This window comes from Ischnura elegans, chromosome 4, assembly GCF_921293095.1.
Source record: "Ischnura elegans chromosome 4, ioIscEleg1.1, whole genome shotgun sequence".
Lineage (NCBI taxonomy): Eukaryota > Metazoa > Arthropoda > Insecta > Odonata > Coenagrionidae > Ischnura > Ischnura elegans.
Window position 1 is genome coordinate 74,358,349 of NC_060249.1, and position 27,906 is coordinate 74,386,254.

Below are 27,906 nucleotides of genomic sequence, written 5' to 3' on the forward strand. Positions count from 1 at the left end.
GCGCGCTGCACTCCGTGGATTCAATATGGCAATTTGTAAACGTTGACAGGATTACCACCTCTCAAATCGGAATCCTGGTCAATGAACTAAATCGACTTCTCCCTAATGTGTGCCTTCCAGGTGATACCTTTTTAAAGCTGACGTTAATCACCGTTTCATTATTGTGCATGTAACTTTATATCCATAAAAATGTTTAAGAAACTGAAGGATAAAATCGCTGAGGAAGTGAAAATCTCTCCGAAATTGCAGGCCTCAGTGCAGCAATTTGCTCAAGTTAGTTTATTATTTATTTATCGTTACTACTCGAAGAAAAAATTACTTAATTTATTCTAGAACACTTCGGGAGTATTGTTGTAGCCTCTCTTATGTCAATGAAAATTAATTATTCTTTGTATATATTTTTAAGGCTATGGTCAGTCCTTCGAGCTCCATCAGCTCTATACAGGAGTCAACATCTAATGACAATTTTAGCATTATGGAGGAGAGCGAAGGTGAATGAGCTTCATTTGTGAAAGATCATCTGATTCATTCGGTAAGAGTTTACAGCGATGTTCATGAGTTACAATTGAGATCCTTGTTTACTTCCGTTACAGTGTCGGAAACGCCGCGAAATTCCCCGGAGAAAGATAACAGTTTTCAACGAATAGACCTAAGGGAAGATGTTATCTCTACTCCACCACGATTCCCATCCGTACCGAGATCGAGAAGATCATCCGCGAGTTCCATGATGAGTGATGTATCATCCCTATTTCCAGTTTATGAATCGCCGAACAATGCCTATCATTTTCAGGTAATTTTTCTATTTTCTGTCAATCTTAAATTAGGGAGTAAATATTAATTTCAGCTATGTGCTCATATGCCATGACTTAGTGTCAAGTGGGCGTGGTGATACACGTCCCACGACTGCCGAATATTCCTTTGTTTACCCTCTAGATGTCTTGGTTTGTATTTGCTGTTATGGCATCGCTCTTTGATTTTATCGCTTCTGTATATTTTCACTTCTGATTTTCGTGTATTTTCTTTGTTTTGGATCCTTTTGCTATTCATAACTAGGGATTCCATGGTTGCTTAAGTATGTAGATAGTGCCTTTCCCGCTTCTCATTTATAGATTTGTTTTGGTATTCATAATTTTATTATTGTTTCAGTCCGACTTGGAGTCTACAAGTGAAATCGATGACATAACTGGTAGCGCAAGTCATCTTCAAAGCATTAGCAAGGAACAACTTCTGTTGGCATACCGTAAGACTCAATCGAGGTATCACAAGTACAAAGGAAGATATGTTGACCTGGCTAGGCACTTCAAGGAATTAGAGCGACAAAATAGCAAGATTAAGGTGATTTTTGTTTATATAAGTCCCTCTTCGCTTAGCATATGTTTGATGGTTATTTGTATGGCTATTGCCAAGGGCTTAAAATTATCAAGTTCAGTGATGGCATGAGGTGTAGCTTGGTTAGTGAAAGAAAATTTTCCTATTAGCACCATGGTATATACTTTGTATTGTTTTGCTCTTTATGATGCCTAGTATTCTGCCCTTATATTGAATTCATAAGTATATGCAGTGGGTGAATTTCCACTTTACCTTTTTGGTATCTCTAAATTTGATAACTCTCCATATCAATTCAATGTGATCAAAGTCATGCTAGAGGATTTTACTCAACCATTTACCTTGTGCTCTCTAGGAAGTTGTGGAAGGAGAATATATCTATACCATGTTGAGTAATTTTTATAATTGTTCTGTATACAGGGAAGATGATTTTATTAGTCAGTATCTTATATGTCCTTCTAGGAGTTATGTATTTGCGTGATGTTTATATGGTCATTTCATGTCAACTCAATCGCTGTTGGGGATCCCTTCATCAAACATCTCGGATTTTATTTTCCCATTCTTTACTAACAACCTCAATGATGTAAAATCAAAATGTTTGCCCAGATAAGCCTACCATTTAAGAGTATTTTCATGCTTCAATTCACAATAGAATTGTGTCCATGGATCAATGGAAATCAACTATTTATGCATTGCTATAAAAACTTAAGTAGGCAAGAATGAAATTAACGGAACCTTCAAATGCTATTGTCATGTAAAACTAGTTTTTAAAAATCATGTGAAAATTTTTCACATGAAAAATTTTTGTGTTATAAACATTCAATAGTGATTATCTATAAATTTCTCCTTCAGAAAAGGACATTTTCGTATGCATGGAAAAACCATATGTATGTATTTAACTAAACATAGTGATAATAATTTTCACTATAAGGTTTACATTTATAAAAAATTCTCTTATTTGTTGATAAATTAACTGAAAACTAAAACCCCCCTTTTTTTGCTGAAAGAATATGTACCAATTTTCAACTGTTAATAATATAAAAAGGGACTGCTAGTAGCAGTTTAATATTTTTAAAATGACTTGTGACAACCCTCTTCATTTAGGAGTTTCCATATTTTTTCCATTTCTTTTATTTCCATAGGAAACAAGAGAAATTTAATTTTTACAAAAATTCCAAAATTATATCTTCGAAATTAATCATTGACAGATAGTATAAATAATTAGGTTTTCTGTGTTATAGTTTCTGGATATTGTTGTTGAAAATGAGAAATATTTCTTGGAAATGCTGGATAATTACTCGGAAAAAATATTAATTAAAACTGTAATACATGTTTCATTGTGATAAGAAACTGACATATTTTTTATTCTGTAAGAATTATGATAAAAGTATGGCAAAATTTTTGAGTTATTTACAAATGCAGTAGAACCCCGCTTAATGAGGGATAAACCTTGCTATGGATTCGGCTTGTTAGCTGATTATGTGCGCCCTTGTTAAATTCTTAAATTTCCTGATATTGCATCCACTTGCATAATTTTTCTCAATTATGTAATGTAATGTTATGTTTATGTAAAAATTATGTAATTATGTAGAGCTTAAAGCCACCGAGTGCGTCCACCGGGTTGCGGATGGTGGGTCGACCTTTAGATATAGAGGTTAGCTGCGAGATAAGCGAGTTCTCTCGTCGAATAACCAGTCGTGGACAAAAAGCGGCGGTATTCTGAGGGGGTATTGGGCTACCCTTGGGTAAGGTAGACCATTTAAAAGATACCAAAACCTGTGAAGATACCGTGATTTGGCGACTGGGGGCCGCCAACAATTATGCCTCTCATCACCTGGGGTAGAGGGCAGCAGCTCTTCTTCACATGTGCGAAGGTGGAGACCATACTGGTCGGTACAGCGACACACATTCCACTACGGGCGTGGTAACGTTTACTTTAACGGCTGTAGTACTGCGATGTGGAAGGCAAGGGGAAACCACCACATTATCATCCCGAGGAGTCACAGCTACTCCACTCAATGTAATTATATGAAATAATTAACTTTTTACGTAGTCACATGCACAGGTGCAAAATTATATACACTTAGAATGAAATTTTCCATGAAAAAAACCATTTGGCTCATCCCAGCTGAACCAAAAAAATGTTTCATTGCTAATTACATTCTTATTGCATGTAATTAAATGCCATATTTGTTTATGAAACACATCATTTAACAGAGGTAGCAGAATTTACCTGCACAGATGCTCTTGAAACTAATTCCTCATCCAGAAATAATGATGCAGATTCAACATGCAATGGAATATGCTTTACGATCAGTCCTGCAGTTGTATTTTGCAAAGTTGCAAATCATTTATGTAAAGTGAGGTTACAATGTAAACGGTGTGATTTAATGCAAATCACTTGAGTTATTTTTGCTAGAGATTAGTGTAATTTTGGAACTGGGAGGTATGCTTCTATCTATAAGCTGCTCTGTAAATTAAGAAATTAGATTATGTGCTATATGCATATTGCAACAGTTTTTATCAATGGCGGTCTGCTTTTGTAGCTTGAATAAGAATTAGTTTTGAGATTTGTATAAGCTTTGAATAGTCCACATTTTGTGTAATTTAAATTTAAAAATGTAATTAAAATTTGTTTGCTATTTAAAATGATGTTTTCTATGAGATGATGAATGTACATACATATTCATTCTTAATATTTAGCTTACAATGGAGCTATGTTTGGAATTACAAAGTCTTGTAATGTCTGTTATGTTATGTATTTTTTGTTAGGCTCATATTTTTTGGAACTATATCATGGATGACTTAATTTTTAGGCAGTGCTTACGGAAACACAAGATCGTGCCTTGAGGAAGATTGCAGAACTTAAAGAGCAATGTGCATTGGAGCAGAAAGCCAAAGCACATCTGGAGGATGCTCTTCGAAATGACTTGGAAGAAAAAGATCATCTAATTGATACATTAAAAACAAAGGTAAATATTTTGATAAAAGTACCTTATGGTACACTTGTGGTCCGTAGTTAAATTTCAAGAACAACTGAAATTGATTTTCCTCTTTAGCTTCTTTTCAAAATAATTGTCTAATTTTATGAGGCATTAAGAGCTTTTATTATGAGATTCAGGTCGCAATTTCATGATGTCTAGCCTGAAACTTGGGATTTATTTCTTTATGTAGTTTCTATATCTTTAAACAGGTTAAGCTTCTTAAATCTGAAGGGGGAGGCACTTCAAAGCGTGATTGGTCAAAAGATAAGGATGTCGGTGATGACTTGTTGGTTGATGTCTCTAGCAGAAGAGTATCGGAATCCGACTCTCAATTTTCAATACAAAGTGAAAATAGTCTACAAGGCAAGTGGATCATTGTTTCTTATGTAGCCTCTGGGGAAATGTTTATAATGGCCATTGCTCTTTCCTCTTTTATTTCACTTAAGAGTTTTATCACTCACCAATCTAAAAATGTCCTAAATATTCCACCTGCATTTAGGGATTCATTTTTAATATGAGATATTTCTGTACGTAGATAAAATCAGCCAGTTGGAGAACCTTGTTGCCCAGTATAAACAGAGCCTAAAGGAAAATGACGAGAAAGTTCAAGTACTTACAATTGAAAGGGCGAAACTTGATAGCTCTCAAACATCATTGGCAAAAGAGGTGCAAAGCCTTAAGGTAAGAGAATATAATCAAACTGGTGTCAATGCTGATAGTAGTGGATAGTAGCTTATCTTGATTAATTGGCAAAATAAGTAAATTATTGCTGGTAATAATTTTGCTGGAAAATATTAAAATACAAAAGTCCTTTCCTTTATATTCACGTATTTGCTGTTGATGAACTGTTCGGTCATTTTCCTAAATTGTAAATTGTTTTAATGTGACTTGGGTTGTCAAGTGATGTTGGCAACCAACAAAAATACACTACTGAGAAGCAGGAGAGAAATGGTGAATAATTTGCTTGTTTACATAATTCACTTCTAATTTTGTACTTACCTAGTAAAGTTTGAATTTAAAAAGAGTTATATTATAACTGTTTAATAATTGTTTTATCATCATTTAGAAAAGGCATTAATAGAAATCTCTTTTTAATTGATGAATAATATCTTTAAATATATGTGAGCATTCAATTTTTGAAATTATAACCATGTCCTCACATGTCAGATCCTTGGTCATCTTTTTTTCAAGTGTAGGTAAGGAATAACTTTGTTAAGTAAATTTTATTCCAGGCTGCATATTCTATTACCAAATCTTATTATATCTTCTATGCTGTTTATATATTATGTGAATGAGTTATTTTGAGAACATCATAACTGTTAGGCATGTAATTATTTGTGGATTCCTTACTTTTTTGATGAGGGATTGCATTTAACTTCTGCGCAGAAAACTTCTGAATGGATTGGTGTAACATTTTATGCCTGTAGTTCATCTGCGTGTTACTTGCCAAAATAAAAGTTGTAGTATATTTGTTGGTGTATGAAAAAAATTCTCATTCAAATTAAGGGAAAAGTTTGTAGATACATGAAATTGCATGAAATAAATGATTTAATATGCATGAACATTAATCTTTAATGTATTTTTTTATTTGGAATTTGCCATTTTAATCTAGTAATTAAAATTTTCATCTAATTAGCAGCTTTGGTACGATTCTCCTTCTGTTTGTGGCAACTTGTAAGCAATGTTGCATTTTCAAGTCTTCATTCAGATTATGTGGGGAAAACATGTAGTAAGTTTCCCTTGTAGTTTTATTATAAGAAGTAGTGTGATGGGGGCATAAAAGCCCTCAATTTATTCTCGTGTATTGTTCATTCTTTCCTTTCTAATATTTGCTTATATTTTTTGCAAACAATTTTTATTCGGCAGTCGGAGCTGGAGACACAACGTAAGAGAGAGGAAGAGGCTGCTCTCAGCCTTGCCGAAAATAAGATGCAAGTGCACAGAGAACTGGAATCTCGGGAGGAGGAGTCAAAGAAACTGAAGGCATTGGTGGCCAAACTACAGGAAGAGCTGAGGAGCCATAAGAAAGGAGGGGGTGCCGAATCAGCATCCATGTCAACATCTGGGGATGGCACTGCCAAAATTTCAGTTGAAGATACTGGTGCTGGAGGAGATGGATTGCCGGCCAACTTTCCCGCTACATCAGAACTACTGCAGTTGAAGGAAGTGCTACGATCTAAATATCGAGAAGTGGAGGTCCTTGCTGCCGAGAATGGTAAACTGAGGGCATCATTGCTCCTTTCAAAATGTCGGTCTAATGGCTCGGTCATCACCCTTGAAGATGAGGAACTCAGTCAGAACCAGAGGGAGTCAACTTTGAGTGAAGCTTTAAGGGGTGGTGGCAGGAAGGATTTGATGGACGGCTTTGAGAACTGGATGGATGAAATGGTATCCCTCGAGCACTCGGATAGTGATAGCTTTTTGCATAAGGTTGAGTCTAAGGATGCTAGCGACTTAGAGGTGTCTGCGACCATGTCAAACTTTAACGAAAGTGTGGGTGGAGAATTATTTATGAAACAGCAGCATTTTAAAGGTGAGCTGGGAGCTTCCAAAACCCAAAGTGAACCTTTCTCTGAGAAGAAGTGGGAGTTGAAATATGGTGAATTGAAAGGAGAGCTTCATAGGTTGTTGAAAGAAGAAGAAGAAATGAAAGAACTTCTTGCATTGAATTCATCCCAATTAGAACCTAGGGAATGCTCGGATGATGGTTATAGGGCTAGCGAGAGTGGTGCAAGTTTGGTGGAGTCTTTGAGCTCAGTGCTTAGCGAGAAGAAGAAACTTAAGGAGGAAGTGTGTGCTGCCAATGCTAAACTTAAGGGTGTTGTAAAAGAGTGTGAAGAGATGAAAGGACTGTATGATTCTCTCAGCTCTGAGAAGAAAGTGTTGATGGAAGAATTGAAGCATTCCAAGGATGAGGTGTGTAGACTTAAGAGTGATGTGGAGGGACTACAGAGTAAGATAAAGGAATTGGAAACGGACAAGTCTGCTAGTGAAGATCTGGCTTTCAAGTGTAAGGGTATATCAAGGGACTATGAAAATCTTAAAGGTGAACTGGATAGGTTTCATGCAGAGTCAGTAAAGGAAAGAGAAAGTTTGAAATCCAAATATAATGCTGAAGTGTCCCTTGCTCTTGCCACGCTTGAAGGAAAGGAACAGGAACTCCAAAATGTGAAATCTCAGTTACAGGCTGTCGTTTCCAGTGCTGCAGACCAAAAGAGGAAAGGTGAAAATGATCTCTCGGGTAAATATATTCATTTGGAAGAAGAATTACGAAGGGAAAAAGAACTAAGACTCTTGGCTGAGAATAAAATGAATTCCTTTCAAACTGGCTTGTGTAAAGACTTTGTGAGCACCTTGTGTGATGGGAGGAGCATTTTACATGAAGCCATGAAGAGCATGGCGGTACTTGAGAAAGAAGTGGACCAGTTGAAGGCGCAGTGTGAAGGCTTTCGTCTTCAGGAGGAGGAAACTAGGAAAGCCACCAAAGAATTGATGGAAAATCGGGACCAAAAATTAGAGGGATTACTGAAGCATTTGGAAAAGAGTCGTGCTGATCTAGAAAGTGCAACAGCGGAGAGAGATGAGGCGAAAAGGAAGTTGAAGGAGGAATTGCAAAGGGCTGCAGTTACCGTGAGTGAGATGGAGGCTCTGATGCTGAAGAAGCATGAAGCTGAGAGCAGAGCTCTAAAAGCAGAAAATGACCTGAAGGTGGTGAGGGAGATGGAAGAGAAGGCAAAGGTAGAAGCCGATGAGGCAACTTATGAGCAAGCAGCAATGAGGAGGAGCTGGGAGATGCAGAGGGAACAGATTGAAAGCATGTCTCGTGAGATAGAAGGTCTCAAGAAAGCGGAAGGTGACCTTATAAAAGTTCTCAAAGAGGTTAAGGATGATGCGAAGAGCAAAGAAATGGAAGTGAAGAGAATGGTGGAAGAATCTACAAAGGAGAGGAAAGCTTGGTCTCAGAGCGAAGAGAAGTTGATAGTTGAAATTGCCAGTCTTAAGAAGTCAGCTGAGGAGGGTGCTATGCGGGAAGAGCAGGCAAAGAAGGAGTTGGAGAAAATGAAAGAAGTTGCTAATGAGTTAAAGGCTAAAGTTGAGGCATGCCAAAAGGAATTAGAGGTCTCTTTGCTGGAGACAAAGACTATTAAGAAAAGTCTAGATGCCAAGGAAGTTGAGGAAGCTAAGAATACAGAGGCAATCAAAACTTTGAAAGAAGATTTAGGTGTTGCCATCAATAGTGAAGTAGGACTGACTGTCATTATTTCTGACTACATGAAAGAGGTGGATTCCCTGAAAGAATTGTTAACATCTAGGGATGCTGAATTGGATAAATTGAAGGGTGAAAACAATGATCTTGTTGCTGTCAAAGCACAGTTTGAGAGCCAATTAGTAGCTTTCAAAAGTGAGGAGGAGGAGTTACTGAAAAGAGAGACAAAACTTTTGCAAGAGATTACAGCATTGAAAGCAGAGAAACAAAGTCATGAGCTTCTTCTACAGGATTCAAAGGCTAAGCTAGAGGGTGAGGAATCTTGCAGGCATGATCTACAGGAAAGGATAAGAGCATTGGAGGCAGCACAGGTGGAGCAAAGTAATCTCAAAACAATAATGGAGGAACGCGTGAATGAAGTTAGTCAGTTGCAGGACAAATTGAGAGAAGCAGAAGGGGTGAACAAGGGCTTGAGGATGGAATTGGAACAAGCACTATCCATTGTTGCCGAATCTAAAAAAAGTGCACCTACCAAGGGTGAAGAGGAAGTGAAGTTGGAGTCCGAATTGAAAGCTTTAAGGGAAGAAAGGGATGAAGGAGTGAAGAGATTAAATGCTGCTGATGAGAAAATCAGAGACCTTGAAGGGAGAATGGTTTCTTTGAGTGGACATTGGGAAGCAGAGAGAAGGGAACTGGAGGGTAAGATCAGTGAATTAAAGGAAGAGCTGAGGGTGAAAGCAAATGCTGTGACAAGTGAGGAGGGTGTACTCCAATTGGAGGAAGAGTTAAGGAGTGTGTTAATGGCAAAGGACAGTTTGGAGAAGTGTCTTGTTGTGGCCCAGAAGGAAGCCCAGGATAAGGCCAGGTGGGAAAGCAGGGCACAGGAACTTGAAAGTCTAATGGATGAAATGAAGAGAGATTATGCTGCATCGTCTGCAAATCAAGATGTTGCACATCAAGAAGAGCTGTCGAGCTTCTCTGGTAAGATCCTCATTTCACAGAAATATTTACAGTGTGAAATTCTTAAATCTAGTTTAACCTTGTTAAGAGCTGAATTGATAACCTGAGGGCAAGAACCAGGTAATGACCTTTTATTGCTAAAATAAGATTTCTATAAACATGAAGCCTTTCCTTCCCTTTTCCAGCAGATGTTGTTATTTTCAACAATAAAATCCAAGTCAGTTTAACAAACACATTTAACACATTCCGTACCGGGGTATTTAAATTCCTAGGAATGCCGATTTTGAAATATGTGCCCATTAAGGCGTAATGCCTTTGGTTTAAACATGGTTAAAAAGCTAATATAACTAATAACTTCAGGCTTTACTTTGTGAGACCTCTCCATATTGGAAGTAAGGAAATAAAACTTTATAAGGTTCACTGTTATTTAAGTATGGGCACGACCCGGGTTTCGTAACTTGGTTACATCGTCAGGTGACTGATCTTGCATGCATCATTCATTTATGTACAAAGTACACATGTGACTGTGAGGACATCTATCGGAGAGGAAAAAGTGTTTAACCCTCACCCCCGCTCTTTCAACCAGTCCTTTTCCTTTCAGATAGATGTCCTCACAGTCACATGTGTACTTTGTATATATGTAAATGTATGATGCATGCAAGATCAGTCACCTGACGATGTAACCAAGTTACGAAACCCGGGTCGTGCTCATAATTAAATAACAGTGAACCTTACAAAGTTTTATTTCCTTACTTCCAATAAAAAGCTAGTGTTTAGAATATAACTTTACCCAATCAAACGTTATGATGCATCAATTCATTATGAATAACGAACAACAACTGAAAACGTACTAACGAATACGTATTGTATGCTTTAAAATTGTTTAGGTTGATGTGCCTAAATGACGAGAATCTTTGTCATCCGTCCGGAATGTTCGGGAAAAAAATGATGAGAATTCTCGCCATCCATACGCAACGTGTTAAAAATGTACATTCTACTCTCTGAGTGCAAGAACCATTTGTTTATTTAAGAACCACTGGTTCTTTTCTTTGCTTTAAAAGTTTCTGAAATGGCAAAATTAATTTTTCATAAATGAATATGTTTTCATTTCATACCATAATACTGTAAACAGCTATGTATATCATAATGTATAACTGTGCAAATGAGTTCACAGGCATTGATTTCAAACATATTAAATCTTCCAAAGCGTATGGAAATATTTTCTCAATATTATGTAATCTGTAGGGTATATGAGAGAAGTAAAGTGATAATGTATGAAAGTTATTTTTATTGAAATATGATGGTCAAGCTAAGATGCTTAAACATGTAGAGCACCTACATTATGAATTTTAATGGAAATTTTGGTGTAGTGATGCTTGAATTCAGTTGAGCCAATAATTCAGTGTGGACATTTATTCTCCCAGGTAGGCTATTCAGTAGATAACTATACAAAATCTTTAAAAATAGTTCTTTTTACAGATTCCTATGGGAATTGTGTATTGTATTAATGGATTCAATACCTTTAATAATATACTTCTTATTCTGTTTTTTAACATTTATTATTTATTTTCAGAAAAAATGGAAGCTGAGGTAGACTATATAAGGAGACAGTTAATGTCTGAAATTAAGGGGTTGAGAGAAGAGCTTACTTTAAAAGGAAATGAGTACGATCAGCTCTTGGAGGATCACAACAAAATACTCAACGTGAGAAAGATTTTTTTATCACCTTAATATGTACTCAGATGTTTTTGTTGTTAAGTTTTGAAGTGTGTTTACTTTTTTTGTGAGAATTTATCCGAGCATATTAAATTATCTCTTACTTGGATTATAATCCGTCATGCGTAATTTTGGTGAATTTTTGGTCGACGATTTTCTTCTTGGAACACTCCCAGTTGTAACGTCGTGAAAACTATTATCAAAGTCCTCATTTAGTATTTTTCCACACGAATAAATTCGGAAAACGGAAAATTCGGTAATGTAATTTCTTTGTAATGTTCATAATATATTTAAATCAATTGATATATTATTATTTATGCACATTGTTTGTTATTTTAGATCGCGTCCCTGACTAATTGAGTGCTTTCTTCATCCGATCACTACATTTCTTTTTAGCAGTGATAACGTGATTGTACTCATATTCCCACTGCTCCATATACTTCAGCATACTGTCTGAGCAGGTTAGCACCTGGCTATGACACATTTAAATCTCTATTTCCATCGTCTCTGCTTCCACTTCCCCCTCTGCCTTCCCTTCTTACATTCCCTTCCTCTCCAGTTTGACCTTGACTGCTCACGGCATAAACATGCCTGAGTGCGACGAAATCTCCGGTTCCCTTGGGCAGTATTCAACCACATGTGAGGCTACAGCTATAATTGCACAGTAACTGCATGAAAAATATACCTAAAGATCATAAATAACATTTTTTTAAATTTACCATTGATTAACCATTGAAGAATCTTATGTAATTAAGCTAGAGTTTATTTCCCGCTTCTCTTCGTCTTCTGCAATGCTAGAGTAGACATCCTAGTAAAATTGAAACATTCCTTGTCAGATAATAATTAAAATAATTTTGTTGTACAAAAGGAGTTCTTATGGAAATAATAAGCCCGGTGTAGCCTTGCATTCAAATGCAAAAATCGTTGTGCTTTTATGTGCGATTTTATTTTTTATAAAGATTGCTGAAAACATCAAAAGAAAGTGTGAAACTCAGGCATAGATTATTATCCGCAACACGGATCATCCACAGCCAGATAATCGGGAATCTGCTGTATTAAGAAATTGTCTTGTTATCTGTTAAATACATTGAATCAAAATTCTACTATATCTGACCATAATGTTTTTGCAGGAAAGAGAATTTGAGCTTGAAAAGCTAAAGCAAGAAATAAGTGGTGAGCAAGAGAAGAATGGCCACATTGCTGAAGAAGAAGCTTCAAAATGGATGTCCAAAATATCTGAAATGGAGGAAAAACATAAGGAAATTATGGAAGCCCTTAAAATACAGTGGGAGGCTGAAAAAAGGGTTAGTGCAGAAATGTCCTCGTAACATAGTCGTAATAAGTTTTAAGTCCAAAAAAGTAGTCCAGGATATTTTTAATGAAAATGTAGCATAAAGAAAGTATTGAAACCATTGAAGATAGTTGGAAAGTGATGAAAAAGGGTTCGTGACAAAGGAGAACTTGTGACCCAGAAGTACTAAAATCCGTATTTAAAAAAAAATTATAAGGTTCTGTGCCCTCCCTATTAGCAATGAATGGAGGGAAATAAACCTAAAATAACCTCTATATTGGCAAAATTCCTTGAAGCACGAAGGTCCATGGGCCCCTGGCAGGAAAATGACCTCTTGATGACAAATTATTAACCTTTAATATTTTTTTTTAAACTTTAGGCTCTTTGCATAAATTGAATACATTAGGAGATCGATAATTTGGAATGCTTGGGACCATACACTTGGAATTAATGATAATTTCAGTGAACAGATCATTTACAGGCAGTACTATAACACAGAAAAAAAATGTTTCCAAATGTGCGTTGGCATCAGTAGAAATGATTTATTGTTGAGTAAAGGGTCAAGTAATGAGAAAAAGACAATAAAATTAATGATTTGATGTGATTTAAAAACATTCAAAATATTTGAAAAAAATCTTCGTCCGTTAATCACCAAGTTGATAATGCATGAAAGTAATCTTGATGAAACCACCTGTAAACAGAAGGGAAATGGCACAATATTTTTACAATCTTAATAGAATATCAATATTTTACCCCTCCATATTTTTCAACATGCACCTGTCACAATATATGTACATGTCAGTTTTCAATACTACTGGCATGAAGATATCGGTAATTATCAAATCCTCTAATTGGAAGTAATCTCTCTTCGTATAAGTTTCTGTAAATAAAAATTATTATGATTTTGAATTTATAAATTTAACATTAGTAACTGCAGGTAGTCCCATAAGTGAGGGGCCCTTAAGGCTTCATGGAGGGGGTCAGGAAGGGTTCAAAATGTTTTGAGAAAATCTGCTGTTGAATAGAGATTGGCTTAACCAATATAAAAACTACTGCAAGGCTCCTGTGCTTTATGCAACTGGTTCATGGATTCAGTAAAAAAAATGGATTTTAAAAAATAATACCAACTTCGTATCAGAAAAGAGTGCATACACGTGGTAAAACAGTATCTGTAGAAATGTATTTTAAACAAAATGTTGATTCTCAGTGCTGCAAAATGAGTGCAGGTAAATAAAATACGTCTGTGGAATTCCTCTTCATGACAATTGGAACTCAATGAACGAGAAAGAAGCAATCGTACTTCAAGGAGAAAAATGAATGATTATCATTCATGTGCCATACATTTTCCATAAAACGGCATATATTCTGGAATAGATTTTGATTAATTTGGTGTGCGGCTCAAACCATGTAAACTTCAAACCAATTCCATTCCTCTTCTTGTTAAGTCCAAGGAATCTACACAGTAAGTTGAAGCTATGAATACTGTTGTGTAAAATAAACACATTTAAGTACTCCAAGTCACAAAAGGAAATATTTTACAGAAGAAAATGGGAAATTAGTTGACTATCTCTTGTGGGATTAGCATGAAGACAGTCAGGCTCTGAGACAGTGATTAGCCCATTTAGATGGACATATTTTCGGTGATACTACTTAAATAAATATAATTTTTGAAAAACTCGGGAAAACCCTCTGTTGTTTAGATTTTCATTTATTTAGGTTTCTGGATAATTGCTATTCTTTGATATTCATCTCTGCATTTTTTTCCTTATGTTTTACTTGGATTGCCATCCAAATTTGAAAAGTTTGGGGGGTATAAGAATTCAATGTGTGATAAATTGATTTTTCTGACCCACATTAGAGCACATGTCTTGGTTGAATTAGAGAAATTAATATTCACCAAATTGATAGTGTGGTGGAATGACTTATTTGTCTGAAGGGACACTTACCTAGATAAATTTTTATGTCAATATGTATCTCAATCATTACTTGGCATATGCGAAGTTGCAATTTTTTTACTGGAAAGGTCACGGTTATCTAACAGGAGTTGAAAAGATTACTGATTGTAAGTTGTAGCCTATAAAGCAAAATCAAAACAGCCAGTAGTTTTTCTTAAAAAATTTAGAAAGGAGGGATAAAAACACTTTTTAATATCCTCGTAATTAAAGAAAAAAACATAAGTATGCATGCACAAAGGGTAAGAAAAAAATCTTTGCTGATGCACAAAGGGTAAAAAAAAAATTTTACCCTTTGTGCATCATCATGTTACGCCACCCCCATCACATTTTTTAAGTATGCATGTATGTATTTGTGAAGTTCAAAATTGCTTGACCCAGTCTGGGCAATTCATCTGTTCAGGACTATTAATCAAAACGATTAAAATCATTATAAATACGGGTGTATGATCAAAATCTGTTTGATAGGGTCTCTGAGATTTTAGAAGTGGACCTATTTTATTATTAAAATCTGGGAAAGGTATCAGCATGTTAGATTTTGGTGAATAGTGAAATCTAATCTGTATTCATGTGCTATGTATACTTTGGTGGGAATTGCAAATGTGGAAATCCTGATGTACTTTTTTCTAATCTTTTGCAGGACTTGGAAATTACTAGTAAGGTAGCTGTTGCAGCAGTGGAGAGTGGCACTGGGAGCATGTCGTACTTGAAGCGTCAAATCCAAGCTCAGGCACGGGAGTTGTCTGAAACCAAGAGGAAGTACAAGTAATGAAAATTTTCTTGACTTTTCAAAGTTTCTCCTGTTGTTTCTAAGCTTTGTACATATTTTTCATTTTACTACTTTGATATCCCATCGTCCTCAGTTGTACCTCAAATCAATTTAAACCCTTACGGTGTGGAATAATACTCACTCTGAAAGTCATTCTGCATTTTGAGCATACTGCAGATCATTTTGTAAAATTACTACATACATTGATGGATAGGATGAGATATGAGGATGTATTTGGAAGTATAAGAGAAGAAAGGACACTACAGATCACTTTATGCCAAAGAAGAACTTGGTGGATTGGCCACATAATGAAATACACTTGATACTTGGGGAACATAATGGAAGGAAAATTGACGGCTAAATTTCCAGAGGAAGACAAAGGAGAAGTATAGGGACGCCGACTTATAAAAAATATTGGTGGGGCCCAAACTGGGGATCATGCCCCGGTAAATTTTATAAGTAGTGAGTTTTAAGTTTTTTAAGCATTTAAGAAGAGTCATATGATAAACATTAGACCCCTGATAATTCGAATATTGAAATCTGTACACTCCGGGGAAAATCGGCAAGCCTGATACATTTTTTCCTCTCACCCATAAAGAATTTTTGAGGGGGCTCGGGCCCCCTCAGGCCCCATGGAGTCGGTGCCACTGGATAAGTACCTAGGTCAGATCAAGAATAATACAGGATAGAAGAGTCTCAGAGAGGAAAAAAAAACTAGCTGGGGATGGGGAGAAGGAAGGCTGCTTTTCACCAACCTTAGCATGGCAATACTATGTATGTAAGTCCCCTCATTGCGAAAGAATGCCCATTGTCAGTTTGCGTGCATACTTTAAGCAATAGAGACCATGGCCAAAAGTATGCACAAAAATATGGGGATGATTTGAATACTTTTCATAGTTTTGAGGGGAACAGTTTTCAATATTCCCCTTGGGAGCAAATCCAGTCGGCAGTTATTATGTAAAATTCTGAGTCTTTGCTGGAATCAGGAGTCTTTGGGAAAAAAAATCCATAATTTTGTTTCTCGAGTTGCATAAAACCATAGAATGTTTGGGTGGCCTGTCAAAGTTCGGATTCCCGTGGTGAAAGGAAGTAAAAAGCTTACTGAATGAAGCACCAATCCTCCTCTTATCCAAAAAATTGGCGTAGGTTCTGATCTCCCTAGTGCACTAGAACTCGGAGGCCGTCATCTGGAAGTGAGCACGGAAAAACCAGAATTTGCACCATTTTGGATTTCTTTCATTGGGAAAAGTTGGAAATACAGGGTTTCTAGAAATTTTCTGTCATTCATTTTTAGTCCCTTAGTGAAAAGTTTTGCTTTACAGCTGTCCCGGAAGTAGTCAGGAATTCATATCCATTAGTCAATGAGTCAGTTTGTCACATGAGTGACTTTGTATGTTGTGGACATGTTTTATTTTTTATCGTGGCAGGAATTTCATGTCCCAAAAAAAAAATCTCACCACGAGTCTACTGTAGCTGCTATATTTGTGAATTATCTCTTCAATTTATGTGAAATTTTCTCATCCTGTGAAAATGCAGCACGATGAGTGCCTCTGTTTTGGAACCCCTTTACCATAAAGTCATTATTTTCCCAGTCCAGTCAAATTTGTTACGTGAAACTTTTTTTGTTCTTTTGAGTTAGAAATATTTTTGTTTTCACTTAAAACTTTAATTAGGTAGTTATTATGTGGCATTGGTTCAATTTGCAATTTACTGGATGTGCTTTTTCTGTTCCATAATTTTATGTATTTTTTTCTTTAGTGCAGAGATATTGGAGTTACGTCACTTATTATCCTTGCAAAAAAGGTCGTCCTTAAACGATTCTGAAAGGTCTACCCTGGATGACTCAACAGAGTTGGAGTACCTTCGAAATATTCTTTATGAGTACATGATGGGAAAAGAGCCTATGGTAAGTAATGAGAGAGCATCGAAAAATGAAATCATGATAGATGTTATATTGATAGAGGCATAAGGAATTTTCCTTATTAATGACATTTTTGAAAATCAAGACTTTATTTTTATTAGGAAAAATGGATGTGCTATAAATTAATGCTTAGGGAACCAAGTATGGCATTTACATCATTAACTTTGCTTCTTATTGATTTGGGTGTACCTGAATTTTTTTAAATTGTCAGAATGAGAGAGACTTTTCTTATTTTAATTCCTTATTTATTGACTGATTGTGTATTGATATGTATTTGGTATCCAGGTAATAGTTAACACTTGAAATTGGGTATACATTTATAATAATTTGTCTGTGGTGTAACTAGGAATTTGCTTTGGGAGGGGATGAGGGGCCTTGGAGGGGGGCAGGAGGGGCGAAATTAAGGAAAAATGATATGCCTGGAAATAAATTTTACATAATTAATTAATGATCTTTAACTTTAACCAGGTGTAGTTATTATGTGTCAAAACTAGGTAATATTTAGTTAAAATTATTTTTTTATTTCTCTGAGGCTTTTGGGGGGAATCTATCCCATCATTCCCCCATAGTTATGCCACTGAGTTTTGTTGGTACATAACTTCCTCAAAATTGAATGACAATTACTATACCCGCTATAAAATATGTGGGCATGAACCCTGGTAGAATATTCTGTAACATTGTGTATATTCTGTAGATGTTGTGTATATACCTCAATTAAATTTTTTCTTTCATATTTTTATGAATATTGTGAACTTTACATCAAATCCACAGAGAGGTGTGCATTAGGGCGGATCGGAAAAATCGATTTTTTTCAAATCCATCTGGCCCAATGAAAAAAAGTTGTGGGACCGATCAAAAATAAGGCCTGAAAAATTTGAGACCTCTAGGTGAACCCCTGACCCTCGCTCAAATGCAACTTAGGGGGGGAGGGTCAAGATTCGAAAAATGTAATATTTTATGGTCATTTCCTATAGATTTTGCCGAGTTACTGCCCTTTAGGGCCAAAATTTCATGCATTTTGACGTATCTGCCACCGTTTAGCCAAAATATGCCTAATTTGAGTCCGCGTCCGCGAAGAAAATATGCCAACGCCCACGCAGCGTCGCGGATACAAGAGCCGCAGGCCGATCCCCTCCCCTCCCCGCTCGCTTCTACCCCTCCCACGCTTCCAATACAGCAAAATTCATTCCGTGTATGCAGCTAGCAGGTCGTTTATCTTTGATAATATAAATAGGAAGATGGTAGAAGGTAATAAAGGAAGCTTAGTGAGACGACTTGTCCCTTATTAGGCGCCTCGTCGGGGTTAAACAAATCGATGTTACCAACTTTTAGAGAAGTGATGGAATAGTTTTAGATCCAAGAACGCAGGAAAGGAGCCTACGGTCCATGAAAAGGCCTCTCGAGTGGCTATAAAGGTGTGCGAACTATGGTGACGCTTCCCTTCCATTATGTGTGTGACTAAATGGATTTAGTGATGCAACAGGAAGTACTAAAACTTACGGAAAATGGGAATAGGCCAAAAGTAGGGTTTTAGCTGAAGTACAAAACTCAAGCACTATTGACAGAACATTTGAAATTATGCGATATTTTTGCGTGTAAGTGCAATAAGGAGCATAATGTTCTCCCCAATGTAGAAGTATGTTGAGAGACCAGCGGACGAAACTATAGGAGTGGCTATAAAGGTGTGCTAACTTCGGATATGCGCTCCAATTTCGGCTTTGTCCGACAGATGTGATTAAATGGATTTTGGGCCAAAGCCGCTCGCGTCCCCTCCCCTCAAGCCTCTTTCACGCGCCAAATGCACCAAAATTCACACCAAGTGCGTCTTACTTCGTTAGTCTAAATATTTAATGTTTCAGTATCGTCTGTGGAGGAACAATCACGAAAGAAGTTTTCAATTACCTGCTTTCCAATCTGTATTTCTTATGTCAGTGTCATTCCTCGTCTTTCGATGTTGTCAACAAAGTTTTGGTGAATTTCTTCACGAATCTCTCGTCCGTATGTATAATAAAAAGAAATATTTAACTTCAAATTTGAACGTTCATCAATAGATTTTTGAAAATCCACAGCACTAAGGTCAGATGTAGCCGGAGGTACCGTGGTCTCTCTCCAATATGTCATCAGCGAGTAGTCATTAAAGTTGATATTAAAATCCAGCACTTAAAAAATTTCAGATCGGCCGCCAAACGCATACTTGCAACAATGCAAAGTCGGTCCTTAGATTGCCCTCCCAATGTTTATGTCGCAAATCTAGGTCAACTTAGTGCAATTAGCAAATAGACCTCTGTAAGGGATGAAATATGATTTGATGCTTTCCCGGCGAATGATGTGGGTAAACTCTTCTCGAGATTCAACGAAATTTATCCCTGATGATGATCCCCGAATCGGAGCTTGAAACGTTTGCCATTATGGAAAAATTAACCCGGTGGGAATCCCGAGAAGAGTTTACTCACATAGCAAGGGATGTTGGAATTATGCTTGTAGCATAGGGATGATGCCTCCTTTTTGGGCGGTATTCACCATCGCATTCAAATCCTTTTTATTTTTGAGTATCTAATTTTCACTCGGAAAGGAATCGAGAATCGCAGATTTTATAACTTTTGCTAATCCTCCGACGGGGGAGGCAAACCCAAAAGTGGGACCCTGTTTCTTCAACTAACATCACACGTTCCCCTTTAAACTTGGATTGATAAGTGCTCTTGCCTTTTTTCATCAGACTAAAGTATAGTCTTTCACTCCATAAAAATGTATTCCTTTGATGACACCCTTTGATACCTCTCTTTTCGTATTCACAATAATTAGCATCTTTTTCTGTCTACGTAAGTAATTCTTGCAAACTACCTTGGATGTTTCTTACGAAGTTATGATTTTTGCATCAACTAAAGTTGCGGGGACGATCATTGCTGTTTCTTGGTTCTTGCATATACCTCTATGACATTTGGCAGACGCATTTTCCACGCAAAAGTTCCCGTTTGAGTTTAGTCCTGAATTTTTATTTGATGAGGAACGTAGAGATAAAAATCGGATGATTTCTCTTAAGTTTAATTTTCTTCGGATGAATTGATGAAGAAAATTTTTGATACTATTTTCCCATACAAGAATTGACGATGTCGACTCAACGCTCTCCGACGATTCTCTTTTTTTTTCCTCAGTTTTCGAGTTTCTTTAGGACTCAATCCAGCAGGCATCATCTTTAGTTTCGTCCGCTGGTCTCTCAACATACTTCTACATTGGGGAGAACATTATGCTCCTTATTGCACTTACACGCAAAAATATCGCATAATTTCAAATGTTCTGTCAATAGTGCTTGAGTTTTGTACTTCAGCTAAAACCCTACTTTTGGCCTATTCCCATTTTCCGTAAGTTTTAGTACTTCCTGTTGCATCACTAAATCCATTTAGTCACACACATAATGGAAGGGAAGCGTCACCATAGTTCGCACACCTTTATAGCCACTCGAGAGGCCTTTTCATGGACCGTAGGCTCCTTTCCTGCGTTCTTGGATCTAAAACTATTCCATCACTTCTCTAAAAGTTGGTAACATCGATTTGTTTAACCCCGACGAGGCGCCTAATAAGGGACAAGTCGTCTCACTAAGCTTCCTTTATTACCTTCTACCATCTTCCTATTTATATTATCAAAGATAAACGACCTGCTAGCTGCATACACGGAATGAATTTTGCTGTATTGGAAGCGTGGGAGGGGTAGAAGCGAGCGGGGAGGGGAGGGGATCGGCCTGCGGCTCTTGTATCCGCGACGCTGCGTGGGCGTTGGCATATTTTCTTCGCGGACGCGGACTCAAATTAGGCATATTTTGGCTAAACGGTGGCAGATACGTCAAAATGCATGAAATTTTGGCCCTAAAGGGCAGTAACTCGGCAAAATCTATAGGAAATGACCATAAAATATTACATTTTTCGAATCTTGACCCTCCCCCCCTAAGTTGCATTTGAGCGAGGGTCAGGGGTTCACCTAGAGGTCTCAAATTTTTCAGGCCTTATTTTTGATCGGTCCCACAACTTTTTTTCATTGGGCCAGATGGATTTGAAAAAAATCGATTTTTCCGATCCGCCCTAGTGTGCATACCAAATCTGTTCTCATCTTATGCATTAAAATATTTATTAGGGTAGCTAGATATTATTTGTCTGAATAAATTTAAGTCACTGGCACTGCTTTCATGTTCATTATAGGTGCTTGCAAGAGTTATTGCAGCAGTTGTTAAGTTTGATGATGAACAAACCAAGAAAATATTAATAAAAGAGGAGCAGAAGCAGACACTGGTATGTTTTTAGCTATTAAGGAAATAATTCATTTTTTATCTTTTCTAAATCCATCTTTTTGGAGATTTTCAATCAATTGTTGAAGTAGTATCTCCCAGAATTCTTATTGAACATTGTGAGGATCAAATGGATTATCTTTTTGTTTATAGTTTAAGTTGCCCTGAAGGTACAATATGTTTCATCATGTATTACAGTTTTGATGGACATTTTTGGTGGCTCTGGTTTGTATACCAGTTCATATTGATATTGTAATTGAAATAAATTAGGGAAGCACGTACAGATCAAAGAGAGTTTTGTCATGGATCAGCCTCGTCACAAATTAAAGACAACTATATATTAGACTCCAAGTAATTCCATGAGATTATGAAGGAACTTAATTTCTAAGTTCATAACAAAATAAACAATACAGAAATGCTATTACATATTTAATTGCTGACTCCACAATTCACTCAGTGCATTAGAATCATGCAAGCCACTGTATGAGTTCAACAATGCGTACATGAGATAAACAGTGACTTGTGGAAGATCACGGGAAGGATGTGGAAGAGCACGGATCATGTTTGTAAACAGATACTCCTTACCTATACATCTTTATATCAGCACTTACATTAGTTCCAACCTTAATATAGACCAATGATATCATATGGTTGCTTTTTATGTATTTTGGCCCAGTTTGTATGACATTTTTTTTCTTTTTGAGTAATTACTTCTTGTTTTAATGTTGAAGGAATAGTTAAAAATTGTATTTCTATAATGTTCAGTTTTTATGCCATATTTAGAAATGAAATTCCCTCAAAACCTCATGGAATTTATTGGAGTCTACTATGAGGTTGACTTATGATTTATATGCAGTTACGATAATTATGCAAGTATGTATAGAAATGCAATACTGGTCTGGGAATTCTGGGAAATTTAGGTAAGTAAAAATTGGGACCGAAAGTCAGGCAAATATAAGGGAAAAATTCTGGAGGCACAGCAAAAATATGAAAATCGTGGTTGAACATGTGGAGTGTCACTGTGCAGGGTGGTGAGGTGGGAATGTTGTTGCTGTTCTGACTGGGGGGCATGGGGAGCACCAACTTGGCAATGCATACTTCTCTTTATTTCAAATACTTAATTTCACAATATACCTTACCAAATTTTCCCTGTGTAATACATACCTGGACTGCCTTGCAATTAATATAAAGTCAGGGATTTATTTTAAATATTCAGACTTGAAATAGGTAATGGAAAAGTCAGGCAAATGGAGCTTGGGAAGTTAGTATGATTTATTAGCTAACGATTGTCTCCTTTTAAGTGATCTAGATTTCTTCTGATGACAGATTGCTTAGACTTTAAAGCAGATTAACCTGTTAGTGATAGATTAATGTCATCTTCACATTATTGCTGCAAAAAGAGTCATCGTTTCTTAACTATGCGACGAAATATTAGTGACTTCATTTTAGTTTCCATGGCATTAATAGAGAGTGGATTTTTCTGTTACATTTGAAGGAAACATATTTTTATCACAAAACTTTTACATTGACCATCACTGCATACACAAATTTCCATCTGCCAAAAAATAATGTATGTATTACTATCCATCTATATTCTAAAAGGGAGTTACACTTATATCAAACTTCCATGGAGGTATCTTTTTTTCATCTCTCTGGCCAGTGCAATGAGCACAATATTCCTGACTTAAGTTCCATCATTCATAAATAGAGTAGGAAAATGTAGCGCTAACTACATTAATATTTAACCCTTTGACTAGTGGGGGTTTTATTTTCCATTTTATTTACCTTGTAGGGAGAGTGTTCAAACACATATAAGTAAGATTAGTAGCATTTCAAATGTTACAAATTAGTCATTTTTATATAGATGATAAACCAGATCTAAAACCCCTTCATGATAAGTGGGATTTAGTAATGTTGATGGATGTAGTTCCAGGGCGATTTTAATAAATTAAGTCAACTTTGAATCATATATCAATGGCTAAGTTTTAACAACATGTATCTCAAAAATAGCAACTTTTCAGGAGAGCAAAAAAAAATTTTTTTTACTTTTACAATGAAATTTAAGCCAAAAGTTCATAAAACTGAAAAAGAAGCATTTATTTTCAAACAAAGAGTTGTTTTTTGCTTGTATTTTATTTTTTAATGTTATTATACTTTATTCAAGATACCTGTCTCAAACCAGTCGAATTTGAGAGACGATTTGTTAGAACTTAGCCATCGATATGTATCTCTCCGTAACACATCTCTTGGTTGTTATTATAGAAAAAGCTTAATGGGTTGAAAATCTTTAATAAAAGTAATCATTGGGCTGTGATTAAATTATGAAGAGAGAACTTGGCCTTACTCATGTCATTTTTCCCTGCATATCATTCCTCTCCAAGATAATTCCTGTAATGTTCCTTACTTCTTTTTCAGTCTACTTGATTTCTCTTCTGATCACTTGGCTTCCTCATCCTGTTCACCCCTATCCTTACATCTCTTCATCTTCTCTTCACATAAGTTTTTCTACCTTCACCATTGTTAGGTCATGCTCTGCTGCACAAAAATAATTATGTATGTGTTGTACGAAACCAGTATTCTCACTGTTAGTCATTGCTTAATGTAGAACTAGCCCATTCCATGAATTTCATATCCTTTATGGACTCTATTAAAATGAAAACCTCTCACAGCATATTTTTTATCAATAAAAAATAGGAGTTGTTTCAAACTCATATTTCGAGTAAGATCATAGCATTATTTGGATGGGGAATAACAGAATTTTATGTTAACCAGGTCAGTAATCAATGTGTTACAGAGACTCATTGTTTGTGACAGGTAAAGGTCAGTGCACAAGATGAGCAGGACATTAATGTCCAGAACTTATAGCAAATATTTCAATGAGAGGTAAATAAGCAATGATTAATTGAAGATAACCTTATCACTAAAATAAAAGGATAAGATAACACAACCTACCTCCTGCAGCCAGTCAACCAGCCACTACCATATCATCTGGATCTGGATTCATCGTTCATTATGAACATTTTTGTTTATTTTGAAAGACTTCACTTGAGAATTATTATTCAATTCATTTGGTTCATTCCAAGGAAGCTTCATTTTGAAGTGTTTCATTTTAAGCAATTCATTTATGAAGAACACTACTGACTCCGATTGTTGATGCAGGCTATTGTCCATCCTGTAACCTATGTATTATATGCATAAATTTTAGGGCTTTGAATAACTGCTTAGCCGATCCTTACAAATTTGAGCTTCTCTTTATAAATCATTTGTGCTGTAGAGCTACTCCAGGAAAGCATTTCTGCTATGGAGCTAACCTACCTAGCCTTTCCCTCTGCGAACTTAGTCACACAACACAACCACTCCCACACTCACCCTCCTTCTCCACCCCGGCCTCCCTTCCTCCATTACCCTTCTCTCTCATCCTTAGCTCATACATAGGGAATGTCCTGTAAAAAAATATACTAAAAAATGATGCCTGAGTGTCGAAACACTTCCTGCCTAAAAAATTGTGAAGATTTACTAAGGTTTTATGTCTTCATTCAGCATGACTTTCAACCAAGTGAAAACTGAAATGAGTGATTTCAATGTATAGGGTGTTTATAGATGGATATCAGGGTTTTATCACTTTATAATATTTATTACATTATACTTACAGTTATAAATTATATGTCAAATGAAAGATCAACTCAAAAAGTTTTGTTATTTAGCATCAATGCACATGTGTGTGAATTGTTTCCTCCACGATCCGCTAGAAAGAGGTAGTAGCAAGATGGCGACTAATGAATAGGAAGCATTTTGTGTTTTACAGTTTGCAAAGACTGAATCTGTAGTTACTGTACAACGTGTGTTGCACAGTAACCCCAGATATGTGCATTATGAGCTTTTACATGTCCACTGAGGTGAAAGGTCAATTCATCACCGAAGACAACATGATCCAGAAAAATATCATCATTCATGAAACATTTCCGTGGTGAAGTTGGCAGGTAATCCTTGGTCTGTAGGCTTTAGGGCCTATAGTAACTGTAACTGGTAAGGAAGTACAGTGGACCCTCGTTTAAGCGAGTATGGGCTATAGCGACACCCCCGCTATTACGAGAGTTAGCCGATGCACCGTCAATGGACCCTATAATATACATGTTAAAAAAATCGTTTTTACGAGGCCCTTTTGGTGTTGGCTCTCGCCATAGCGAGGGTTTCACTGCCGGAATAAAATTACATCAAGACTCCTTCATCTCTGTTATTGCTAGCGATCTGTTAGAAATGAAGTTAATGGAGTGCTCAGTCTCAAATTTATGTGGTAAACTGTCGTTCGATAAATAAGTAGTTAATTTTGTGATAATATTGTGGCATTAGCATTCACGAATTCTTGATCTTCTTTTGTTCCTCGGGCGGCAGAAAGCAGTCGGCCGCATACCCGCACGTTCGTGAGAGTTGTGTGAATAGAAAGCATTTGATGGCAGACACCATGGCCAAAAAAACAACAAACACGTCTGAGCGAGAAGATAAAAATAAAGGAGTAATATGAGAGTGTTGAAATTAATTTATCTTCCTATTCGCTTTTCACGATTTAAAAAAAAACATAAGCGCCATGGAATGCAGACTATGTAGAGTTATAAGGAGCTTTGTTCGGGTGGTTTTGCCCTCTCCAATCTGCGGGAACTTCTGAGAAAGGGGCTACGCCTAAGCCTGAAGCGAAGTATTTAAGGATAGATTGCGAATCAAGAATTTCAAGAGTGAGGAAGGTTGATTATACTAATGCAAAGCACCAAAGCGTTATCTCTCGTCATAATTGCTGGTGATGCCGGCGGTGTAAACCCAAAGTCGTGGAAGAATCACCAATAATAATATACATCAATAAAATACACCAATGGAAACATTTGAGGTATTAAATAACCACGATATGGTTTTATCAGTTAATTTTTGAATATTCAGTGGAAAATACCAAAATAATAGAATGATTACGTAGATGCACTGGTTAAGTGCATAGAAAAACGGCTTCGTCGGTTGTGCATTGGTATAATGATTGACAGAACCATGCTTTGCATGATTTTTATTCAGTACGGCGCTTATAAATTGTTTGAATAGTTAGTCGTTGTTTGAGTAAGGAAATTTAGTGATGCAAAAAAAACATCGCTTTTCATCTCGATTTATGCTTACCTTTATCGGATAGAAACTTCTTAGTCGCCGCACCACTCCTGTTCCAGTATAACTGTTCGCAACAGGTGTATTGGCTATTATTTGCTCCACCTCCGGTAAAGCGACAATTCGCTATAGCGAGTGTTGATTTGTGCACCGTGGGGTCTCGTTTTATTGAGGTTGCACTGTAGTTGTAAGCGTTTCCTTAAAACTTTCCAAGCAGTCAACACAGGAATTTCTAATTCACGATTAGCCTTCTGGACTGATTTCTTTGGGCTATGAGTGAACGACTCTCTCACTCGCTCAACAGTCTCTTCGCTAACTCTTGGTTGTCCCGTGATCTTCCCTTTACAAAGGCAGCCGTTATCCTCAAACTGATGATACCATCTACGGATGTTATTGTCACTTGGAGGATCACAACCAAATTTAATGCGGAACGCACGTTGCACAGATTCAGTCTTTGCAAACTGTAAAACACAACGCTTTCTGTTCACTAGTCGCCATCTTTGCTACTACAGCTTTCCAGCAGATCGCTGCGGAAACATTTCACGCACATGCACATTTTTGCTAAAAAAAACAAAACTTTTTGAGTTGCTCTTTCATTTGACATATAATTTATAATTGTAAGTATAATGTAATAAATATTATAAAGCGTTAAAACCCCGATATTCATTTATAAACACCCGGTATTTTATCCAAGTTAACTTTCTCGGTGTAATATACATGCATTTTTGTAATTTTTCTCCTTTTCCTGAAATTTTCAATGAAAAACATTTCCACTGTGATATAAGATTGATTTGGGCTTCATTCAGTTTTGTTACTATGCACTTAAATATTTTTAGTGTATTCATTGCCATTTTTAATTACCTTTGTAGATAAACTCATCTTTCCAATTTTTACTTTCAGCTGGGGCAGTTCGGTCTTACCTGATGGCTGATCTATTAATGAGTGGCTGGCTTGATTTTTTTAAATTATTGAATTAATTACCTATGGTGAATTATTTTATGGTGTACATTGGTGTGTATAAGTGTAAATATTTTGTTTTTAGTGTGCTTGTGAATTTTATATTTTATATGAAAAAGAGCTTTAATATATACGAGTTAAGTGAAGGGCAGCAGTTTGTGGCCTCTGTGCAATCAAGTGTTACATTATGAGATATTATATCTGAATATATGCATATAAAATATTAATTTGTTCTCAATGTATTTTATTTCATCCTTTTTATGTTTTAAAATACCCACAAAATATGTAACAGCATTTTATAGATTCTTAAAAGGAATTTTTCCTGAATGAAACTTTCGCTTATGTTATAGAAATAATTTTTAATCAACTATTTGCAAAGAGGAAAGATCATTTACCGGGTAAACTTAT

The 27,906-nt window shown here is 36.3% G+C and overlaps 1 protein-coding gene and 1 long non-coding RNA gene across 2 annotated transcripts; one reads left to right on the forward strand and one right to left on the reverse strand.

Moving 5' to 3' along the window:
• Positions 1 to 27,731, forward strand: LOC124157674 (golgin subfamily A member 4-like). The gene is made up of 14 exons (XM_046532606.1): positions 1 to 273; positions 407 to 491; positions 594 to 790; positions 1,147 to 1,335; positions 4,143 to 4,298; positions 4,520 to 4,673; positions 4,846 to 4,991; positions 6,177 to 9,498; positions 11,051 to 11,181; positions 12,324 to 12,497; positions 15,077 to 15,201; positions 16,964 to 17,111; positions 21,317 to 21,406; positions 27,442 to 27,731. The coding sequence occupies exons 1-14, from the start codon at positions 190 to 192 to the stop codon at positions 27,463 to 27,465; spliced, it is 5,025 nt and encodes a 1,674-aa protein (XP_046388562.1). The 5' UTR covers positions 1 to 189; the 3' UTR covers positions 27,466 to 27,731.
• On the reverse strand, positions 3,753 to 4,859 carry LOC124157675. The gene is made up of 2 exons (XR_006864641.1): positions 4,772 to 4,859; positions 3,753 to 3,796 (listed from the first exon to the last, which is right to left on the reverse strand). It is a non-coding gene; the product is annotated as an uncharacterized LOC124157675 (long non-coding RNA).
• Positions 27,732 to 27,906: the final 175 nt, after the last annotated feature.

Bases quoted from the DNA above. Each gene is read 5' to 3' on its own strand.
- LOC124157674 (XM_046532606.1), top strand. From the start codon at position 190: ATGTTTAAGAAACTGAAGGATAAAATCGCTGAGGAAGTGAAAATCTCT. The intron at 4,299-4,519 runs GTAAATATTTTG...ATCTTTAAACAG, and splicing joins TTGATACATTAAAAACAAAG to GTTAAGCTTCTTAAATCTGA. The intron at 11,182-12,323 runs GTGAGAAAGATT...ATGTTTTTGCAG, and splicing joins ATCACAACAAAATACTCAAC to GAAAGAGAATTTGAGCTTGA.